Below are 23,406 nucleotides of genomic sequence, written 5' to 3'. Positions count from 1 at the left end.
AGGTGAATGGATAAATCACATGTGGTATATCCATACATACTGTATGATGTCAACCGTGTGACATTCTCTAATAGGCAAAGCTATGGAAACAGTAAAATGATCTGTAGTTGCCAGCGGTTTGGGGGAATGGAAAAAAGAGGTAAAGAGGTGGGGCACAGGAGATTTTTTGGGGCATTCCATTCTGTATGATCCTGTACAGGTATATATTAGTTATCATACATTTTTCAAAATCCATAGAATAGACAGCACAAAGAGTGAATCCTAATGTAAACTATGGGCTTTAAATAGTGCCTCATTAACTGTAACAAATGTACCACACTAATACAAGATGTTAATAACAGGGCAGGAATGAGGGGGCATATGGGAATTCTCTATACTTGCTACTGAGTTTTTCTGTAAACTTAAAACTGCTAAAAAAATATTTAAAAAAATTTTTAAGAACATATTAGTAACTATTATTACAGTTATGTTTCAAACTATTATGCAGTTTCCTTCATAGAAATTATACACACACTCTTTCCAAGGATTCCCCTACACTGCTTCAAACATCAGAAAGGCCTTTGGAAGTATGGTCACACGTGGTAGTGTTATATTTCTCTGGCTTCTTAACAGTAGGTTAAACTATGTAATTTGTGGAATGTAAATTAAAGTGATATGTGTCAATTTCCAAATATGATTTTAAAAGCCATTCTGCAGTTTGCCGTATTTCCCACTACAGTGCCAGGGACCATATATGTTGAAATAAAACTATGATCAGCTTGGGTCCCCAAATTACTCTGATGTACAGATTTGTCTGCCAATCTGTAATGACATGTTACTTGCATGAGAATTCAACTTGTGTTAATCTCTTAAAAATTTGGGGTTTGGGGGTGTATTGCATAACTTAGGCCATTCTCATATTAGCCCATATCTCATATTAGTCCATATCTCAATCCTACCTAGTTTTCATAATTCCATTCAAATGATATGTTATCCATCAATTTCTCTTTGATTGATGGAGCTGAAAGTAAACTAATGTTCTTAGTCTTTCAATTCCCAGAGTGGCTTTTCTATACCTTAATGGCATTTAACACTTTAAATCTTGTATTGTATGTTTATCCTACTAGAATGTTAAGTTTTTTAAGAGCCAGAGTCATGTCTGATCTTTTTTTTTTTTTAAAGATCTTACTTATCTGAGAGAGTAAGAGTGAGGCAGCACAACCGGTGGAGGGGGTGGGTGGGGAAGGGAGAGGGGGAGGGAGAAGGAGGAGCAGATTTTTGGCTGAGCAGGGAGCCTAACATGGGGCTAGATCCCAAGACGCTCAGATTACAACCTGAGCCAAAGGCAGACAGCAGACATGTAACCAACTGAGCCACCCGGGTGGCCAATGTCTGATTATATATATCAAGCACCTAGTACAGTGTATAGCATATCTTTTGAAATGCTACAGGTTTTTATTCAATAAAATGAGGTTACTGTTGCAGATGTATTAGTAGGATCATCAAAAGAAAGATAATACCTATATAAATATTCCTTCTCAATTTATATATAAAAATATGAAATAAACATTTTCTTTCAGATTAGTTTTACCATCTTAGACAACCCCAGTCTTCTCCATTCTGGAGGAAACAATTTCTTTTTAATTTAAAACTGCATTTCTATTCCAAAGAAATCTACTCTAATCAGCAGGTACTCATAAATGTTAACAGAAATGCTGAGTGAACTAGACAGGAATAGAAACTATTCTAAGAAAAGATATTATTTTAAACTTGCTGAACAGGTATTTTCTTATGTCTTTTACCCTAGGTCTTTTATGCATATATGGGTCATGGCTGGCAGAAATTTATGTTTTAGACATCATTTGTTGTTTCAACAAATAGCCTTGAGCATCTATGGCAAAAAGTAGAACCTGTACTATTTCTACTGCCATTCAGCAAAATAAAACTTTAAAAAATAATTTTAATAACTAATAGGAAATAATAGCAGTGAAGAACTATTAGAAGCAATTTAAAATCTATCTCAGAAAAAATTATATGTAACATTGAGACTCCTTGTCTAAAGAAAAGTATGAAAGAAATATTCTCTGCCATACCCATTTGTAATCTAGCTAGTAAAAAGAACCTAGACATAAAAAGATGAATAAAAATGAGAAGAAACATCTACTAAATGGTAAATGAACAGTCTAGCAAAGAAATTAAAGAGAAATTCAGTCTAGTCCTAAAGATTATAGAAAAACTGGAACTTAAGCTGAACCATTAATTTTAAAAATACCCTTATATTTGTAAAAGAGAGAGCAGAGTGAAGAAGGAAGGGAAGAGGGAGAGAAAAGGAGACAGAGAGATCCATCTGGAGTATTAGTATGGACACAGATCAACAGATGGCCTTGGAAGTCAGGGATAAAACCCTGATGGTCGGGGATCCCTGGGTGGCGCAGCAGTTTAGCACCTGCCTTTGGCCTAGGGGTGCGATCCTGGAGACCCGGGATCGAATCCCACATCGGGCTCCCGGTGCATGGAGCCTGCTTCTCCCTCTGCCTGTGTCTCTGCCTCTCTCTCTCTCTCTCTCTGTGACTATCATAAATTAATTAATTAATTAATTAATTAATTAATTAAAAAGAAACCCTGATGGTCTGTGCTACAGTATGGACAATGGAGAACTCCTTCCTGGAGTTTTCTAATCGGGAAGGATGTGAAAAATGATCTTTCAAAAAGACTGATTTGGAAGTTTGTAGAATGGCTTAATGAGAAAAGAAACCTAGATTCTGAAGAGAAAGGTGATTTGGGAAATAAAGAACAAAAGTAAACATTTTTCTTTCCTTTGGAGACAGGAAATAAGAGACTGAGGTAAGGAAAGTAACAAAAGTTGAATTAGGAAAAATATGAAGGATTATTTCTAGGGTTGAGAGGAGATACAATAGCGATATGGGAATGATGTTAAGAGACATGTTAAGAGTCATCTTGAAAAATGAGAGTGCTAGAAATAAAACTGAGACCTGAGATATGTGGCATAGATTTGACATAGCTGCTATAAGAAATTTGATAAGGAGCTCACAAATGAACCTAAATCCATAAATTCCTCTAGTTATTTCTGGCCAGAAAAAAAAACCAGTTAAGATGAAATAGCACAATGGATCCAGGAAAGCAGGGGAATCATAATGGAGGGCTTCAATGCTTTATTTTAAGTGTAATATTAAATGCCAAAAAATAGTGTAATAAAGGGAGAAGGATAAAATCAGATGGAAGATTAGGGTCTAGGGGTCTTGAAAAGTTGAGAAAACTATATGAGAACATATTTGAAGAAGTAGAAAAACTAAGAAAAAGATCATGATTTGAGTCATAGTGACAGGGCATTCATTTGACATACATTAAAGTATTCATGAGGTGGGTGGAATTTTCTTTATCATAAACAGTCTAAAATTTCATTTTTGTAAAGATATGCACTGATGAAATATTTCAGAAAATATTTACTTCAAAGGCTCACACACATAAAAATTGGTCTGGAAACTCATCAAAGAAACCTGAAGACAGCAAAGGTGAGACAAGAGAGCAAGGATTTCTTTAGAAGAGGAAGTTTAAAGGGAGTCCCTATATGAGAAGGATTTTCTGAAAGGTACTCAGAGTTTGCCCTGAGGAGTTTGAGGGTCACAGAGACTACGGTGATGCATGTCTGTCTAGCTGTAGGGTGGAGCAGTGGAGAAATAAAAAATCAGGGCCACAGATGGAATGACTCCTTTTCTGAGCTTTCAGGGCAGAGGTGTGAGTGTATGTGCTTATCTCAGGAATAATAATGAGATATGAAAGACAGCAAGATTCTGGTTATCTAAAAAAGGAGTTAGCCAAAGAGGACAGCCTAGTGGGAATGAGGTGATGCCAAGCAAAGAGGAGACAAAAGGGAGTCTAAGTTCTGAAAAATGAGTTGTAAGTAATGCACAGGGGAAGGCATCCATCTCTCTCTCACATCAAATGAACTGCAGGTAGGCAAGCCTTAACAATGAGAGATCACCAAAAACCCACAAAAGAAAGCAGGAAAAAGAATCAAAGTCCAGTATGGCCCCCATCAAACTATAGATTTTCCAGTTTGAAGCAGGCCTGAGGTGGGGAGAGGAGAAGCTTTGAATTGATTGAGAGAATGAACCCTTGACATGAAACTAGATTGGATTTTATGTATTAAAAAAAAAAAAGAGGATTAATACCTTAAGGAGACTAGAAGAGCCATGAAATACATCCTAGAATCACTGAAGAAAAGATCCAACACAGCTTGTTTTAAAGGCACTGAAAAGAATTAAGTTGCTTTCTGTTGTATTGTCTTAAATTCATATTTATATCTGAATAAAAATTAAAGACTAGTATTTTTTTTAAAGATTTTATGTATTTATTCATGAGAGACACACACAGAGAGAGAGGCAGAGACACAGGCAGAGGGAGAAGCAGGCTCCATGCAGGGAGCCCGACATGGGACTCCATCCCAGGTCTCCAGGATCACGCCCTAGACCAAAGGCGGCACCAAACCGCTGAGCCACCCGGGTTGCCCAAGACTAGTATTTTACAAAAAATCTGGATAGTCCTTAAAGCATTTAATATGGAGAACAGATAAGACCATTTCTATGGTCTTTAATACTCTTTATTTAAAATTAATTTGAATAGTTTTTATTTAAAGGTGTCAATTTCAGACTGCAGGATTTTTCTTCCAAATTGCTATGGTGAGTAAACAATAATAATATTAATTTAAAAAGCAACTAACTATATTTGACCCTATTAAAGAGGTTTTTATGGATAGAGGACTACAAATAGACAAAGTATTCATTACATCTTAGGGGAAAATGAGGATGGTAAAAAACCTAGGAAAGGAAAAAACTGGGTGATTATGGAACAGCTAAATCATAAAGAAAGAAAGTTTATCTCACTGCAAAAATTAGATTCATGAGTAGTAGACTTGGGAGCACTCAAAAATAAATGGAGAATAAGACAGTACTTACTTAATATAGTCATTGTGCTGCAAACAAGTTAAAGCTTCCACATTGTCACTAAATGTCACAGGGAAAAGGTAGACAAGTGTCTGAATTATACAGCAGTTCACCTTCTTGTAAAAGCGGAAAATGTTTTCTGAAAATGTTTCATTCAGAATTCTAAAATGACTTGAAACACAGAAAAATAACTACGTGATAAGTAAACTTAATGACTGGATACTAGAATACATTTTATATTGAATTATTAAGTAAGCAATTTTGTTGTCGTGGGATATATGTTGAAACTGCTGCATTAAAATAAGGAAATAATGCTAAAATATCATAAATTCATGACTTGCTTTGAGCTACCTATTTGTACTTTGGAAACGGATCTACAAATATCTGCTAATCTAAATCTAGAAATCTGATTCTAGAAATAGAATTTATACTGTACTATAATGTAATGTCTTTGAAAGTCGAGAATATAGTGCAGTCCCTCAGGAATACAAAAGTGAAGTGATAAAAATGCACTGATGCAGCCTGAACTTTTCAAAGTGATTCTTAAAAAATGTAACCTCTATATGCATACTTTAAAGAGTTTTCAAGCCAGCGAACCAGATAATCATTTGTAGCCATTATTGAAGGTACATTTAACAAAAAACCAACTTAACTTCAATGAAGATATAACACTACAGCATAAACCTTTAAGAAACCTTCAAAGAAAACATTAAAATAAATTGCATCTTAGGTGACCAGAGTTTAAATTCAACATATGAATACAGTTCAGAGGAAAAAAAGAGACCAATATATTAAAGCTAAAAAAACTTGTGGAAGCCTGAGATCATAAGAGAACATAGATATCTGTGCTGGGTCACTGGGGAAATATAGGAGAACAGCACCGTGCACATGTGGATCCTTTATCTGCCAACGATGGGGAGACAGGTTTTAACTTAAATTATAGGTTAGGTGATGATTTCATGCACTCTGGCTGACAAAAAAAAATCAACAAAAGAATTAATCCAAATGAATCTAAACTGCATTTTAATTAGATTTGATCCACTTATAAGGTATTATTTTTGAGTAAGAGGAATTTTTTCTGCAAAAGAAAGCTAGTATTAAAAAAATATATAAAATCTTCCCATTTGTACACAAAGTGGCGGACACTGCACAAATCAGAATATTCTTAAACCATCTTTGCAAAGAAACTAAATGTGGCTGCTTTTAGTTTCTTTTCATGGTGCAGTTTTCAAATTTCACAATTAATGACAAACATTAAGATAGAATATTTGACTGAGGGAAAATATTTGACTCAGGGCCTTGAGAAGTTATGGTCTATCTTCTACACCTTACAATAGGACCATCTTTAATTTATTTGTTTTAAGAATTACCTCTAGGTTTTATTCATTCCTCTATTCATTAGAAACACCAAAACAGATCCCACGTAACAGTAAAGGTATTTTTTCCTTTTCCTAATACCAGCAGTGTTTGTTTATAATACAAAATTATGAGTTTCTACATTATGAAAATCTGAAGTGGCTAGGACAAAATCTAACTTGAATATCTTATGCAACAAAGAATAGAAAATACCTATTTCAATATATGAAAGCAAGTTTCTAAAACACAGGCTCCTAAATCAGGCAGAGCTAAGTTTGAATCACTCTTATACCACTTAGGTGTGTAATCCTTCTCTGGACCTCACTTTTTTCCCCCCACACAAAGGAAATAAAAACAGTTAACTACCTTCAAAACTGTGGTAAGGATTAAAAGAGATTATAAAGGGCTTTTTTTTTTTTAAAAAAAAAAAAGGTTTTATTTATTTATTTGAGAGTGAGTGAGAGTGAGTGCACAAGGGTAGGAGGGTCAGAGGGAGAAGCAGACTCCCCGATGAACAGAAAGGCCAATGCAGGACTTGATCCCAGGACTCACGGATCATAACCTGAACAGAAGGCAGATGCTTAACTGACTGAGCTACCCAGGAGCCTGAGATTATGTTTTAAGTGCTTAAATAATGCTAGGCACAGAGTTACTCAATAAATGTTAACTCCTATTATTATTTCTAAAATTCTACTTTATTTTAATGATGTTCATTTTTCTGACCCAGAAGTTACACCAAGACTGTATTTGTGCAAAGGAATGTACAGTACTTAAAAATCTGGTTTGGGATGCCCGGGTGGCTCAGTGGTTGAGCATCTGCCTTCAGCTCAAGGTGTGATCCTAGGGTTCCAGATCGAGTTCCTCATCAGGCTTTCTGTGAGGAGCCTGCTTCTCCTTCTGCCTATGTCTCTGCCCTTCTCTCTCTGTGTCTCTAATGAATAAATAAATGAAATCTTATAAAAAAAAACCAAATCTGGTTAGAAAAAAAGTATCTAACATCATGGAAAATGGCCACATACACAGATACATTTTAAAAAATTAAAAATGTATAATATGATTGAAATTTTTAAAGAATAGGTTATTGTAGGATATACTACTGAAACATGAGCATAAATGTAATGCCTATAGGTACTATAATTGCAGGTAATTTTAAAGATTTTGTTTATTTGAGAGAGAGAGAGAGAGATAGAGAGAGAGAGAGAGAGAGAGAGTGCATGCACAAGTTGAGGGGAGGGGCAGAAGGAAAGAGCGAAGCAGACTCCTCCCGCTAAGTAGGGACCCCAATGCAGGGCTCAATCGCCAGACCCTGAGATCATGACCTGAACCAAAGGCAGCTGCTTAACAGACTATGCCACCCAGGTGCCCCTGCAGGTAATTTTAAATATTTTTCTTTATATTTTTTAAATTTTTCCTAATATTCTATAATGACCATGTATTATATTTACAAGAAATTGTTACAAAAACACAATGTATGTAATTTCTTTTCTGATTCCAAGTTTCTCCAGAAAAGCTGAGTCAGAGAAAAGAAAAAAATTAAGAGAAAAACACAAGAATATGATTTTTTAAAGCAAGATTTTATATAAAGGATGTAAACTATATTAAAAACTGCTATTTTGAATTATTACTCTCTAGTGCTAAAGTTAAACAAAACTCAAAGTCTGACACCTCATTTACAGCATATTTAATCATATGTCCAGAACAATATTTCACTTGGAGATCAAATTGATAAGTATTCTCCTACTTAGATAAATTACTATTTAAACTTTGTGGTAATTTTTTTAGTTTTTTCACCAAATTTATTGAGATTAATTGACATATAACACTGTGGAAGTATTAAGGTGTGCAACATGTTGATCTAATACACATATACCGCAAAATGATTACCACCATTGTGTTAACACATCCATCATGTCACATAATTACCATCTCTTTTTTTGTGATGAGAATACTTTAAGATCTACTTTGTCAGCAACTTTCAAGTATGCAATACAGTATTATTAACTATTATGACCATGCTGTTCATTAGATCACCAGAACTTATTCTGCATTCCAAGTGATTACACCATTTTGTCTTCACCCAAAACTCACTTGCTCCTCCCTCCTTATTTAGAAGTTGCTACTATAAAAATTTTTAGGTTTTCCTCAGTAGACTACTAGATAGTGCAAATGGCCAACTAAAATTTGGTGGATTTATCACCAAATTATATCTTAATTATTAGGCAAAAGATAGTATTTTATTTTTTTAAAGGATAATTTTTTAAAAGACAGAAAGTCTCTCTTGATGAACATGAAATCAGAAAGACTAGATGGATCATTAAATCCTAAATCCCAAGTTTTCCTGTAGCTTTAGGTATGGATGCTGACAACTGCAAAGTAAGACACTATGTATTAAGAGAAGCCAAAGAAGCCTATCAAAAGACCAAAGATATATATGGTCTGCTAAGAAGGGAGAAAACCAGGACAAAGTAAGTTCACTGAAAGGCAAGGGAACAGTTTGTAAAAAGGGGAAAGTTACCACCAGTATCAGCTGCTGCAAAGAAGTAGAAAAAAGATGAAGCAAAGTAACTGAGGAAGATTCTGCATGGGAGCATACTAAATTTATAGCTCAGAGAAGATCCTTAAGATATGGCTGAGCAATTCCAGAACTCAGAAATAAGAAAGGGAATATGGTATATTAATCCAGGAATGTTACTGTACTGAACCTGAATCAGGTATCATAAATCAAATCTACTTTGAACCTGCCTGGGAGGCTAAAAGTCCATTTATAGAACAGTAAAGTCTGTACGTATAATGAGTACTTGAAGTAGAGACCAAACTATGTAGGGAATTTAAAAGAAATTAGGGTCAAAAGCAGTGGTTCTTAAGCTTTAATGATCACTTGTGGTGCTTATAAAAATGCGGATTCTTGAGCACTATTCCAGAAATACTGATTTAGTGGGTCTGTATGGGGCCTTCCAAACTGCATATTTAATAGTACTTTAGAAGACCCTGGTGCAGGTGGTTTGTAGGCTTTGGGGAAAAATCACTGGCATTTTGCCTATGTGGACTGTCAAGTGATAAATATGTCAAGTTATGATGTAAATCAGAAGACTGAAAAAAACTTTTGACAAAGCACATGAAGGAATAAAGTGATGTTCACTTAACCTATTAAAGTTAGTTACAGGTAGTTCTGGGATGCTGTCAAATAAGAACTGAAGCTCTTAATTCAATATGTAGCAGGACTGGACTAAGCTGGGGCCATAGGAAGATAGTGTGGACCACAGTCTTACTTAGCATTCTATCAATGGAAAATAAGTTAAAAGCTATATATCTGATATTCCCAGATAGAGCTATTTTTTAAGGTAACATGAAGGTAACAGAGAAATTTATATGCTTAAATTTATATGCTTAAAGAAGAAATGTGGGGTGTAAAGATAGGGCTTCGAAGAATTTATAAATCTCTATCCTTTAAGTCATATATGTAAAGCACATGTTGAAATCTACTTTTCCAAAAGAAAGACATTAGTAGCATCTGAGAATGAGTATAAATTTCCTTACTTAAGAATGAGGCTTTCACATGGCCTAAATGCCGTAAGATATATTGAGGGGCACTTGGGTGGCTTAGTTGGTTAAGAGCTTGACTTCTGATTTCGCTCAGGTCATAGTCTCAAGGTTGTGGAATCAAGTACCACACCATGCTCCATGCTCAGGGCAGAGTCTGCTTGAGATTCTCCCTCCCCCTCTCCCTCTGCCCCTCCTCACACATGTCCATGCACTCTCTCTCTCAAATAAATAAAATCTTAAAAAAAAGACATACTGAAGGCACATGTTATGAAATTCTAAATATTTTTACACAGGATGCCCTAAAAGTTAATAACCTTAATTTCCAGATTTCATAAGGAGTGTGAAAGTCTAGTCCAGAACCTTCCACATATTCATCCATAGGAGTTTTCAAATATTTAAATGGTAAAAGCATGTGCTGCTGGTATATATGCCTGTTCTCTATAGGGCATTCATTAGGATTAATGAAATCTTTTATTATCGAAAACTGTATATACTTTGACAAAATAGACTCATAAATTATCTTACACCTGTCTTCAATGGTTTGTTAATTTTTAATTTCATTTTATTTACTTTCTATTTTCATTTCAGTTTCAGGTTTATAGTTTTCATGACCTTGACAATAATACCCCTCCAGTCTATGGGAAATTTCTTGAGTATTTCTTAGACCCATTAACAAAATCTGTCTTTAGCTAAGGGCAGGTTTCTTTTTATGCCCATACCAGTTACATCTTTTTTTTAAATTATTATTCAATAGTTGGTAGAACCAGTTTAAATATGACAGTAACTCTAGAAAGAAATTAGAACAAATGGGCTTTTTTGTGAATGGAAATGTTAGAGATGATGTTATTCTGTTTAGCATAATACTCTGAAGGAGGCAAGAAAAGATTTTTTCTTGGTACATGAAGACAAAAAAAAATTGCTCTTTAGATTAGCTTTCAAAACATTTCTTACATTTGAAAAGCAGAACATTAGCACTAGCTCTGAACTTTTCTCCCTGTAACTAAAATGATTGTGTATTTTTAAGAATAAGAAGAGATATCATTTACTGAGTATCTCTATTAGTCCAAGTATTGCCATTAAACCTTTCACAAATAAGCAACCCGAAGCTCACTGAACTGAAGCAACTTGCTAAAGGTCACAAGCATCATAAAGTTAATATCTGGACCCAGTCCGTTTCTTTTCAAAGCTCATAAAGCTCTTTATTCTACACTGCATTACATACTTTGACTTTCTCTGTATTTTATTGTTTTTTACTCAACAATGCCTCATATTATAAGAAACTCAAAAAATTGCCATTAAATTTATGAAGAAAAAAAAGTGTTATGACTTAAAAATACAAACTGCTTACAGACACACACCCTAATTTCAGAAATGTCAAAAAATGTTAAAATGCAAGTAACATGGTGTAACACACTTCGGCTATGTCCCAGCCCCCTAATCTACAATATTTTATCAATCTTGATAAGGATTCTATCAGAACATCAAGATTAGAAGACTTAAGTATGTTTGATTTCAGAACTCAATTCCATTAACTTTCAGAGTTCATTCTTTGAATTTTCTTAGCTTAGAAGTCTTAGTTGTAGATAAACAGTACTTCTGAAACCACAATGTATAGGTTTAGAAGGATAATTTTTTAACCAATAAATAATTCCACACAATGATAACGTAGTTAAAATAAATGTTTATTAGAAGGAATAAGCTATCTGCATATAGAACATATGAAATTTCACTCTGTTTTTTGAAGCCTGGAGTTAAGCTTTTCCTATTATTTAGGTTAGTTCCACAACTCGGAGATTGAGCTAGCCTATTTCAACTAGGACCATCTCTTTACAACAAAAAAGGTCTCTCACCCTCATATTACATACAAATACTGGAATAACAAGTTTACATAATTAATGTATTCTACCCTACTTCTGAATTCTTATATTAATATATTATACAATACAAATTCAATAATGCTGGGTTAATAGGTAAAAATATTCTTATTAACTTTTTATTTTTATCTATCTATCTATCTATCTATCTATCTATCTATCTATCTATTGTTATTTATTTATTTATGATAGTCACACAGAGAGAGAGAGAGAGTGAGGCAGAGACATAGGCAGAGGGAGAAGCAGGCTCCATGCACCGGGAGCCCAACGTGGGATTCGATCCCGGGTCTCCAGGATCACGCCCTGGGCCAAAGGCAGGCGCTAAACCACTGCGCCAGCCAGGGATCCCTCTTACTAACTTTTTAAAATCTGTAATGAAAATCCTTCAGCCTAACTACCAGATTTTTAGTAGGTGGCTTTTTCTACCAACATAATATAAGTATATATATTTTAAAAATTATTTAAAAACTGAAGAATAGTATAAAGTTGGTGAGTTCTGAAAGGCTTGCCCATGTATAGCACCCTACTGTACTTTGATTAATATCTCTCAGTTATGAGTTAGTTTCTTATCACATATGGTATCCACAGCATGTTACGCAAAGGCCCACATGCCGTCTAAATAGCTTAGTTTTTCCAGTTTGTAGTAAGCATAACTTAAATAGTGATTTAGTTTTTCAATTTTTCAAATTAACATAAAAAAATTTTGTCTAATATTAGAGGTTCCACTCATTTTCTTTCTGTGGATATGGTGTTGAAATATATACAAATGTATGTCATAAACACTGACAAACTTTACCTGGAGGACAGAAACCAAATTTGCAGAAAAATTCTTAAGGAATACCTAACCATGACATAACAAAGTATACCAATATGCTTAACATGTATCATATAATCCCCATGAAAATTACCTTAAGTTACAGAACTAAACAGATCAGTAAAGAGCCCAGTTCTATTGTAAAGATAACCATAAACAGTCCCTTGTTTAGCTCAAAATTGTTACCTGATAAAAATAATGCCTGGAACAGGTTTCAGAAAATGTCTAGGACAATCAAGTAAAGAACCTCTGAGCAAGCAATAATGACAAATAATAAGTTCATTTCAGTACATAAATGCTTAGTTTTAAAAAAAATACACTAAAAAAAACACAGTACCAACTATAATTAGTGGAATTGTTAATGACTATTACTTCTTATTGAATTCACAAATCATTGTTACTAGTCTCAAATTACAACACTCAGAAACTAAGAGCTTAAATAAGACATTTATACAAACAATTTTGCCTACCACAGGAAATGCTAGAGGTATCTGGCAATTGCCTGGACTTAATCTAGTTATTAAGTAGAAGATTGACTGGAAGACTGTGGGCTTTATTCCATATACTAACAAAGAGGAAATCTAAAGTTTAAATATATAACTACAGCTATCATCAAGGATAACCATGCCAGTTTTAATTCTCAGATTTTTACTAAGTCTACAAACTGCCACAGTTTTATCTATGGTATTCTACTGTAAGATAGTGTATAAACAACTTTTCTGCAGACTTTTACATTAAGTGTATCAGAAAAAGCTAAATCAAAACTCAGTAAAACTTGCTAAGCACACTGTTGTAAGCTTTAATGCTAGTTACATAAATGCTAGAAGAATACTAAATTAAGATAATTAAGTGGTACAATTTTTACTTGAAAATGACTTCTTGGCCAACCATGCTAAATCTAGAACTTTAAAATTTAACCTAATGTCAGATAAAATCCCAGAGGTCAAATGAAGTTAAAATATTTTAAAAATCCTTTTTCTTATGGGTCAATTATATACTTCAAATTTAAAAGAGCTTTAAAGTATAGTTCATTACAATTTTATTTTTTATTATTTTTTAATAAGGATTTTAAGTAATCTCTATACCCAACATGGGGGTCTAACTCACACTCCTGAGATGAAGAGTCACAAGTTCCACCAACTGAGCCAACCAGGCACCCCTTAATTTTATATTTTTCATAAATTTTTATCATATAAAAAATTCAGACATTGAATTTCCAATAATACCAGGTTTAATTAAATGTGCTTGTTTAATGTATTTCAGCAAGATACTCCTTGAAGAGACTATTTTGTTCAATTCTTAAAGGGGCAAAATTCACAATGTTTTATTTGAAAATAAATATTTATATATGTAGTTTTTATTCAGGTATATCAGTTTTAGAATTCTAGTTGCCTAGTGCAGAAAATTAGAAAATAAAGGTTAAAAAAAAAATCCTACTTTCCCTATCCAGGGATTTCTAATACAAATGATTATCAAAAAGTACCACTTACCTCAGCAGGTATGTATTTCATTTGTAGTTCCAGAAAATCTTACATAGGGATTTAGATGACATTTCTGTGCATATGAATTCAACTTATTACTGCTCAAAAAGAGTAGTAAACTAGGGGACACCTAGGTGGCTCAGTGGTTGAGCATCTGCCTTTGGCTCAGGGCGTGATCCTGGGGTACTGGGATTGAGTCACGCACTGGGCTCCAGGCAGGAGCCTCTCTGTCTCTCTCATGAATAAATAAATAAAATCTTAAAAAATAAGAGTATATACTAGACAGAGCAAATAAGAATGAACCAAATGGAGGTCTTCATGCTAAGACAGTTCATCCTGTAGTAGTCTGCATACCTGTCATGTATACTCTACAGCTTTTCACTGAATAGGGCGTAAATAAGGATGAAAAGCTAAAATCAAGCTAAAGATCATAAGATCAAGCCCTGTGTCAGCTGCCTCTCTGAGCTCCCTCTTTCAAATAAATAAAATCTTAAAGAAAAAAAAAAAAGAATAATAGGAGCCAGTTTTCTGTCAGGGAGTTACAAATACAGAAAGGGAGAAAACTGGAATGGTTTCCAAAGTTTACAAAGGCAGAAATATAGATGCAAATGTGTATGTATACCTACATACATCTAAGCTAAAACTGGCATAGTCACTGTAAAATATGTGATATACATTTAAATTCTCACTGGCGTTTGTAAATATATATGACTTTGATGAAGCACTTTAAAAAATATGCAGGTTCATTTAACCATGTCAAAATAAATTATCTTCATTTTGGATGTTTTGGCAGACAGAAGTTGTTGAAATCTGCATCAAATAGACTCTAGGAAGAGACTGAATAGTGAACTGTGCCCTATATTTTTAAAAAAAACATTATTTAGTCTACTTTGTATATTATATGTAAGTATACAACATAATTTTAAAGTAGTCTGTTGACATTTCACTTGGGTTATAGGCATTGTGTATATTTATTTTAAAGTTCTGAAAATTAATTTTTAAAGTCTTAAAAGTTCTTATTCTTGACTGCTCATTAAAATAATTCAGGAAGCTTGTAAAAGATACAAATCTCCACCCTCTTTCCCTCTCTCACTTCCTCCTGAGCCATCCAGTCTAAAAACTCTAATGAGACTACAGAGTAAGCAAAATAGGTCTCCAAGTGGGGTGGGGTCGACAGTGACAGAGATTAGTTTTGTATCAGGGGACTAATCATATAAGAATATTTAAGAAGGGGGGGGCACTTTGCTTAAGCATCCAACTCTTGATTTCAGTTCAGGTCATATATTAGGGTCGTAAGATCAAGCCCTATGTCAGCTCCCTCTGCGCCCTCCCTCTTTCAAATAAATAAAATCTAAAAAAAAAAAAGAAAGAAAGAAAGAAAGAAAGAAAGAAAGAAAGAAGAAAGAAAGAAGAAGAAGAAAAGGAAGAAGAAAAAGGAAGGAGGAAGGAAGGAAGGAGGAGAAGGAGGAGGAGGAGAAGAAGGAAGAAGAAGAAGGAAGAAAGAAGAAGAAGAAGGAAGAAAGAAGAAGAAGAAGGAAGAAAGAAGAAGAAGAAGAAGAAGAAGAAGAAGAAGAAGAAGAAGAAGAAGAAGAAGAAAGAAGGAAGAAGGAAGAAGGAAGAAGAAGAAGAATAGGAGCCAGTTTTCTGTTAGGGAGTTACAATACAGAAAGGGAGAAAACTGGAATGGTTTCCAATGTTTATAAAGACAGAAATATAGATGTAAATGTGTATGTATACCTACATACATCTAATCCTTGACTCTACTGTGAAGACCCAGAAGGAACAGTGCAGCAACAATGAGCACATCTAGTACCCACACTGTGGTGTCTAAATATCATTCTCCACTGAAAGGAACTGGAGCTTCTAGAAGAAATGGCTGGTTCCAAGAATAGGGAAAAGGAAAGTATAGTTGACCCTGGAACATCGTTAGTAAGGAATTAGTTAAAGATGCTGGGATCATGTCAAAAGATCATACATGCCAGGATGAAGTGTCAGAAGCCAAATCTGGGACAATCTGAATATCAAAACAAATGGTAATAACCAATATAATCCACTGATTAAAACAGAAGATCAAAAATAGGATATTTGCATAGTCTCAAGGTTCTTCCCCACAAATTAAATAATTAGAAAGGTGAGGAGAATGGAGAAGACTTGCAGAAAACTTGTCAAATGATTAAAGTTATTGTCACCATATGTGGTCCACACTGAAATCATGTGTCATCTGAGAGAATGCATACTGCATTGCATCTGTGGCATTCTTATCACAGATGCATAAAATGAATCTATAAGAAAAGATTAAAAGTGCAAAGTGAGATATTCTACAAAATAACTGCCCTGTAATCTTTAAAAGTGGCAAGGTCATGAAAGTAAGGAGAGACCAAGAGTACACTGGAGAAATATTTAAGGAAGATAACTTTTTACAGGACTCAGGAAGTGATTTTCTGTATGGCACAAGGATTGGAAAAACTTAAAAAAGGACCAGGTATTTGGCTTGGGTGAACAGATGGAATAGAGAGGGAAGAAAAAAATAAGGGATAGGTGGAGAGGAGGATTAAGAATAAAATGCATTACTTTTCCAGGCATGTAGCATTCATTAACAATACTATTAACATAGTAAAGAACAGAAAAAAAAAACACTAATGCATGGTGATGGGTAGCAATGAACTAACTGAACATAAACATAATATATTGACTGAAGAGTTGCTGCCTTAGTCAAATGTCTTTGAAGCATAGCTTAGGGGAGATGGTAAGTTTTGTGCATGTGTGTTTCCATATGTTTGTATGTGTATAAATCTGTGTTTCCATGTATGCACAAGTACATGTATGTATATGCATGTATCCATGATATGCATGGACTGTATCCATGCAGTCATTTTCCATGAAACCTAAAGTGAACTAACTAGGTTTATAATGAGTTGATAAGGCAGAGAAAGTCCTATGCCATACTTCATGGATTTAGGTAGAATAAAAAGTCATTCTATATACAAATATTGAATGGTGATGTTATCATACCCCAGACTAATGTTATATGCAAATTATTTCTCAGTTTTAAAAAATTATCTTACTTTTAGGTATATTATTATTAAATCAGTATTAAAACTACACTTAGGTATATTTTATCATGTTTAAAACTTAAAATTATGGATTATGATATTATGAATCTTCTACTTTAGTGGAATTTCCATAAAAGTAAAAAGCAGGATTTGTGACAGAGATTTTCACCGTCATAAAGCCCACAGCAGTAAACCTATTACTTGAAAACAAAAACATATATAAATATATTATGCTACTGAGAATATACGTGGCAATATTTTACTTTCCTCTACTTGCTACACAAAATCTGGAGACAATGATAACAGTTAAACTAATATTTAAAGTGCAATGTATTTTCAAACACATGTTCAGCTATATGCCTTCCTCTTGTATTTATCTAAAATTCTAAGCAAAACAATTTATTTGGGAATTGAATTTTCATAATAATATTTAAAGTGCAATGCATTTTCAAACACATGTTCAGCTATATGTCTTCCTCTTGTATTTATCTAAAATTCTAAGCAAAACAATTTATTTGGGAATTGAATTTTCATAATAAAAGTTAAGACTTCTTAGACTTAATAATCCTGACTACCACAGAAAAGGGAAGTTGGATATATATTTTATGGCTATCACAATTTTATACATTCACTTCCCTGCACCTAAATTTATTAGCAATTTAATCACTTCCTTTCTCCTGGCAATAACTAGTTCTATCTTACTTTTTATATCATTAAAATACATGAACATGGCAAACATACCCAAGTATTATCTAACAAATAACACTTCACCAAATCTAACAGAGGAAAATAAAGGACAAAGTATATTAACTTCCATTGTGGGTTTCTCTTAGGCCTGAAGACTATACTAATTTTGACTCAGATGTTAATAGTATACTGATTTCTTAATTTGAAACAGCTTCTGCAGCAATTCACTGAATTATAAAGCATGATGTTATCTATCCATGCTTTCTTGTTGGGACCCAGATTGGCAAACGTCTTTCAAAGGAAAATGCAAACAGAAATCTACTACCTGCTAGTCAAGAATGAAGTTTTCCAAAGTGAACAAAACAATGGATGCAACACAATTTTCTCAGGAATAAATTAAGTTTCCAATCTAACTATTATATTAAATATTATTTATTAGAAAAAAGTTTCAGTATATAATAGTCATGTTAGTAAGGATAAAAAATACAAATCCACATCATTGCTATAAAACTTACAGTAAAATGCTGTGACATTCCAAAGATTAGATACCATATTGGATGAAATTTTGACCATGTTGTTTGTTTATATCTAGTATTCAATAAGAGGTGAGAACACAGGAAATACAATGTAAGTTTTCTAACAATGTGCCTTCCTAATGGATTACCATCAGAGTCCAAAGACCTACAGTCTCATAAAGAAGGAAAAACAAAAATAAAAATATCTTATCCTTCTCAATGGCTACTGGCATCCTAGTGCATTATAAAATAAGATATACTCCCATCCTGAAAACGAAATAGGCTCACTTTCATTTTCACGATTCATTCACTAAATTACTATATACCGTAAAGCCATTCTTTAGGCACTGAATACAGTGCTACACATTTACACAGTACAGAACCTTTTCAAGAGAATGTATGCAAAAAGGTGTACTTATAAAGGGCAATAGATCCTTTAAAAATGCTTTCCTTTTTTTTTTTTTTTAAAGATTTTATTTATTCATGACAGACACACATTGAGAGAGAAAGAGAGAGAGAGAGGCAGAGACACAGGCAGAGGGAGAAGCAGGCTCCATGCAGGGAGCCCGTCGTGGGACTCGATCCTGGGTCTCCAGGATCACACCCCAGGCCGAAGGCGGCACCAAACTGCTGAGCCACTGGGGCTGCCCAAAAGATGCTTTCATAATTTGCTTGTTGAGGGTAGAAGGAAACTCCCCCCAAAAAATGTATTATAAAAATCATATCACAAAGAGTCCCATAAGACAACTCTCTAAAATCTATAGTACAACCACTATTTTTTTTATTTTTAAAATATAATTTCTAAAAAAAACAAAAAATAAAATATAATTTCTGTAAAGCATTTTTTAAATTATGCAGTAAAACTTTTGCTATTCAATATGCTCCCTCTTAAATCTGCGTTGTAATAAAATGCCTGAAAAATAATTCTTGATATCGTATAGTTTAAAATTTGGACAAAAATGCTTGGTTATTAAATAAAATACATAGTATATTCTATTTTAATAATAATTACACAAATATGTAAAATCCTTAATAAAGTTCGTTATTTAAAAAATGCTTTAGTTTTTCTATAACCAAATGTTTTATGCAGTTTTTCATAAATAAATTTTTACAGATGGCCTTTGTGGTAACCTGGAACAAATCATTTTAACTTAAAAAATATATTTTTTTTCTTTTCTTTTTTTTGGTTTTGGTTTCTTTTTACTAGAGCTTGTATTTTATTAAAAGATAAAACTGCAAACATTTATACAGACATCCATTGTGCCTTTGGGGTTACTCATGATTTTGGTATGTTCTGAAAACAGTGGATATCTATCCTTTGGAGGATCTCAAATTAAAAATGGATCATTCATTACTGAATTATTAGTCTCAATCTACATACCTTTCTCCTTGGCCATTATTGAAGTTCTTGAACATTCAAAATCAGACTCAATCTAAAGGCAACAATTTGGCCAAAAAACCCTGCTATGTATACCACACACACACACACACAAACACACAGGATTCCACAAGCAGAAAGGAATTTAATATCAATTTTAAATAACTCTAGGACAGACAGATGCATTTAAGTAGCATTTTAGAAAGATGGCTTCATGTTTATATTGCAATAAATAGCTGATTTCCATTGTCTTTTTAAGGCAGAACAATTTGATTAACCTACAGCTGACCAGAAGGTCTTAGTTCAAATACATTCAATATTTTTGTCAAATGAGTCGAAGTATCAGGAGTCTAACTAGTCACACACTTTAAAGAAACAATAATTTTAAACTGCAGGTTACCATAATTTAAGGTTATAATATTGCTATTCAAAAGATATAATTTCACTAACTTTTGGGGATAAAATATTAAGCTTTATTATCCTTTTTACTTAGCTAAATAAATATTAAAAATAAATTTTGGAATATAAAAACTAGTTTTTCAAAGAACAGACCTTTTTGATTCCCTACTATATTCATGTTCTGTTTCGTTAAGTGAAATCACGGTATTTGTCTTTCTCTGACTTATTTCACTTAGATCTCAAAGAACAGATTTTATAAAACATTTACAAAATACTTAATGAGTCATCTACAAAATAAAACTGGATTTAATTGGTGATTCTGTTGATTCACATTTATATATGTTACCATACATTTGTCAAAACAAATTTCTTATGACCCAAGGCAGAATTTCCCTGCCATCCCTAGGTGTGGTAAATTAGCACAGGTGACTTCTTTGGCACTATTTATAAGTTACAGTAACACAGAAAATACACAAAAATGCTAAAATACTTCAGAAGAAATTTATAAATAATTTAGTAGAGCTGTTTATCCCTTATTTTAAGGACAATAGAAATCACAATGGCAAATATTCTTGAAGTACATTAAACTAAAATGTCATTCATAATGCTAATTCTCTTTAAAGTTAGGAAGATGATGTATGATATGGCTATCAAAATCAAGTGAAACTTTCTCTTATGGACCTTTTTTTCTCCTTACCTTAGAAGATGAAGAATCGCACTCCTGACATATCCAACCATAGCCAGTTTGTTTAGGAGACTTTTTCAAAGGGGGATCCAAACAGCCAAAATGGTAGCACAGTCTGCATTCATCACACCTGCAGGGTAAACAGATTTATGGTTTATCTAAATAATGTAAAAAAAAAAAAAACAACACCCTATCTTTTTCAAAGACAAATGGCAAACTACTACATAGTTCAACACAATTCTATGCTTAGTTTGTAAAATTATTAAATTAATGTCTATGACAAAGATAATCTAAACCTGAAATAAATGTTTTAGGAAAAAACAAAATACAACAAAATTAACAAAGTAAATATCATTCAGAATACTTTGATAGTAGAAATGTTAAGAGCATACGAATGAATGTATGTGTATAGCCAAACGTGTTCAAAACTAGTAAGCACAACAATTTCAGTTTTGAACTTCAAGAACTAATCATTTACCCATTCGTTTAAAAACATTTAATATAAGATACACATAACTCTAGATTATGAAGTCAATCTAGTACATTGTGGTTACTTAAAAAAATTTAAGCTATAATCAATCCTATACAATTTATACCTTATCATCTTTCTCCACATTAAGGTAGATTGTAAATATACTTTCTATGTTTACAGCATGCTAACACAATCTAGCAAATAAAAACCATCCTAAAAATTCAGTATTATTTTCTCAAGTATAAATATACTAAAAATTTACCTGTCACTTTCTCTCAGTGCATTTGTTTTTTCAAAGTACCTCCTAGGACACCTTAAAGCTTATTAACAAATATTTTTATAATGTCTTTGCCACCTACAATGTACAAAATCTAAGAAAACTATCATACCTATTCTTCGTTTCAGACAATCTCATCCTGCTGACAATGAAGAAAGATCTGCATTATTTCATTGTTATGTAAAAAAAATTTGCATCAGTTGGAATAACAAGACCAACATTTAACAACAAATAACAAAGATGTATACATCTTACAGAAAGGATTATATGCTTATTTTCTTTGTGCTCATTTAAATTAAATATTTTTCTTCAATCTGTCAGATTCTCTTTATATATGGTTTCTCCTACTGATTTATACATTAAAACATTGAGAAATCTACAACTATGAAACTAAGAGGAAAAAGTTCATAATACATATATTTGAATAAAATGCAAAATTACTATTCAGTAACCTTTATTAGAAAAAAGAGAGAAGGAACTATTGTTATAAACATACAAACAAAAACAATTGATTTTCAAAAACCATCACAATACAGGTGACTGTAAATCTACATTTATGTAAAAAATCTCAAATCATGCTACAAAATCCAATTGCCCAAAGACTCATTTTGGAAATCAAGAATTTCAGAAAGTTACCAACTCAGCAAGTTATAAAGAAGGTTAAAACACAGTATGTCATAAGTTTATGCATTTCTTCCTCTATAACTATCTTCTTAAGAACCAAATAAACATAGGTACTTTTCCAAAAACCATTTTTTAGAGTCAAGACAGGGACTTGAAAAAAACTGTCTGCCATGATAATTCAGCTACATGAAACATAAAATCAAATAGGAATAACAACACTTTGTTTACTATGCCAATTATCTAAATAAACCAAAGTACATTTAGAAGCAGTCAAAATATTCAAATATATGTTGTTCTGTCATTAAGAAAAAATAATATATAGCTAATATCAAATGCAACATAAAGAGACTAAATGGCAAGCCCACACGATTTTATGTTCTTTCTTGTCAATTCACCTTATTTACCTTTCAATAGTTAAAACTTCAATTACATTACATATAGTTACAGGAACCTTCAGAACATGAGCACTTCCGAATTTATGAGAAGGTTGAGATTGTAGATAGCTGAGTGCATATTCTGTCAAGCATGAAAACTAGTATTTTAATCATCTTTGATGGGAAATTAAAAAGAATCACATTTTTGCTTCATCAAGAAAATACATTAAGTATAGTTTATTTTGTCATCTCTGGGTCATGAATACAAGTAACACATGCTGCTACGCATATATAACAGCGTGCCAGGCTTTTGTGATTTGGAGTACTATCCATCCATCCGCTATTCTGTTTGAACTCTCATATTCAAATATTATAGGTTTTCAGGGTTCTCACTTTCTTGAAAAGTGTTGGCTACTGCTTTCTCATATTGTGACTTTGTCTAAGCATTTCCCTAATAATAATTAGTTGTGGATTTAGGAAACACATCTTTAACCTCAGGAAAATTGTGCAACAGACAGTTAAAAGATATGAAAATGAGAACTTCTACTGCATTAAGTACATGGACTCAATTTTGGTTAACTAATTAGTCTTTTTTTGGCTTTACTTCAGGTTTTGGGGCAATGTTCCTTAGAGTTCAGATTGCCAATAATCCGGGCTCTTGAGAGGTGAAGAGTTGTGGCATTAATGTTCTCCTAGTTCATATCAAATTACAACCTAATTATTGCATATTTAACTTTAAAACTGTCAAAATAACTTGGAATTATGATTTATAGTGTATAACATACATCAAACATCATGATGAATATAAAGATTAATTTTGTTATTTTTCACTTGCATCTGTGCAAATGATTCTTGTTGCTCTATGTATTTCAAGCTAATAAATTTAAGAACAAGTTTGCTATACTGATATATTTCCAGTTTGTACTGGATC

The 23,406-nt window shown here is 33.0% G+C and overlaps 1 protein-coding gene across 1 annotated transcript in view; it reads right to left on the bottom strand.

Annotated features, from left to right (window-relative positions):
• PHF14 (PHD finger protein 14) overlaps positions 1 to 23,406 on the bottom strand; it is a 217,288-nt gene that overhangs the window by 40,782 nt on the left and 153,100 nt on the right. Inside the window, exon 17 of the mRNA XM_055314889.1 lies at positions 20,741 to 20,858. Coding sequence (XP_055170864.1) covers positions 20,741 to 20,858 — 118 coding nt within the window. The remainder of the gene's footprint in view (positions 1 to 20,740; positions 20,859 to 23,406) is intronic.

Source organism: Nyctereutes procyonoides, unplaced genomic scaffold (assembly GCF_905146905.1).
Source record: "Nyctereutes procyonoides isolate TBG_1078 unplaced genomic scaffold, NYPRO_anot_genome, whole genome shotgun sequence".
Taxonomy (NCBI): Eukaryota; Metazoa; Chordata; class Mammalia; order Carnivora; family Canidae; genus Nyctereutes; species Nyctereutes procyonoides.
This window is presented reverse-complemented; position numbering and strand designations above follow the sequence as displayed.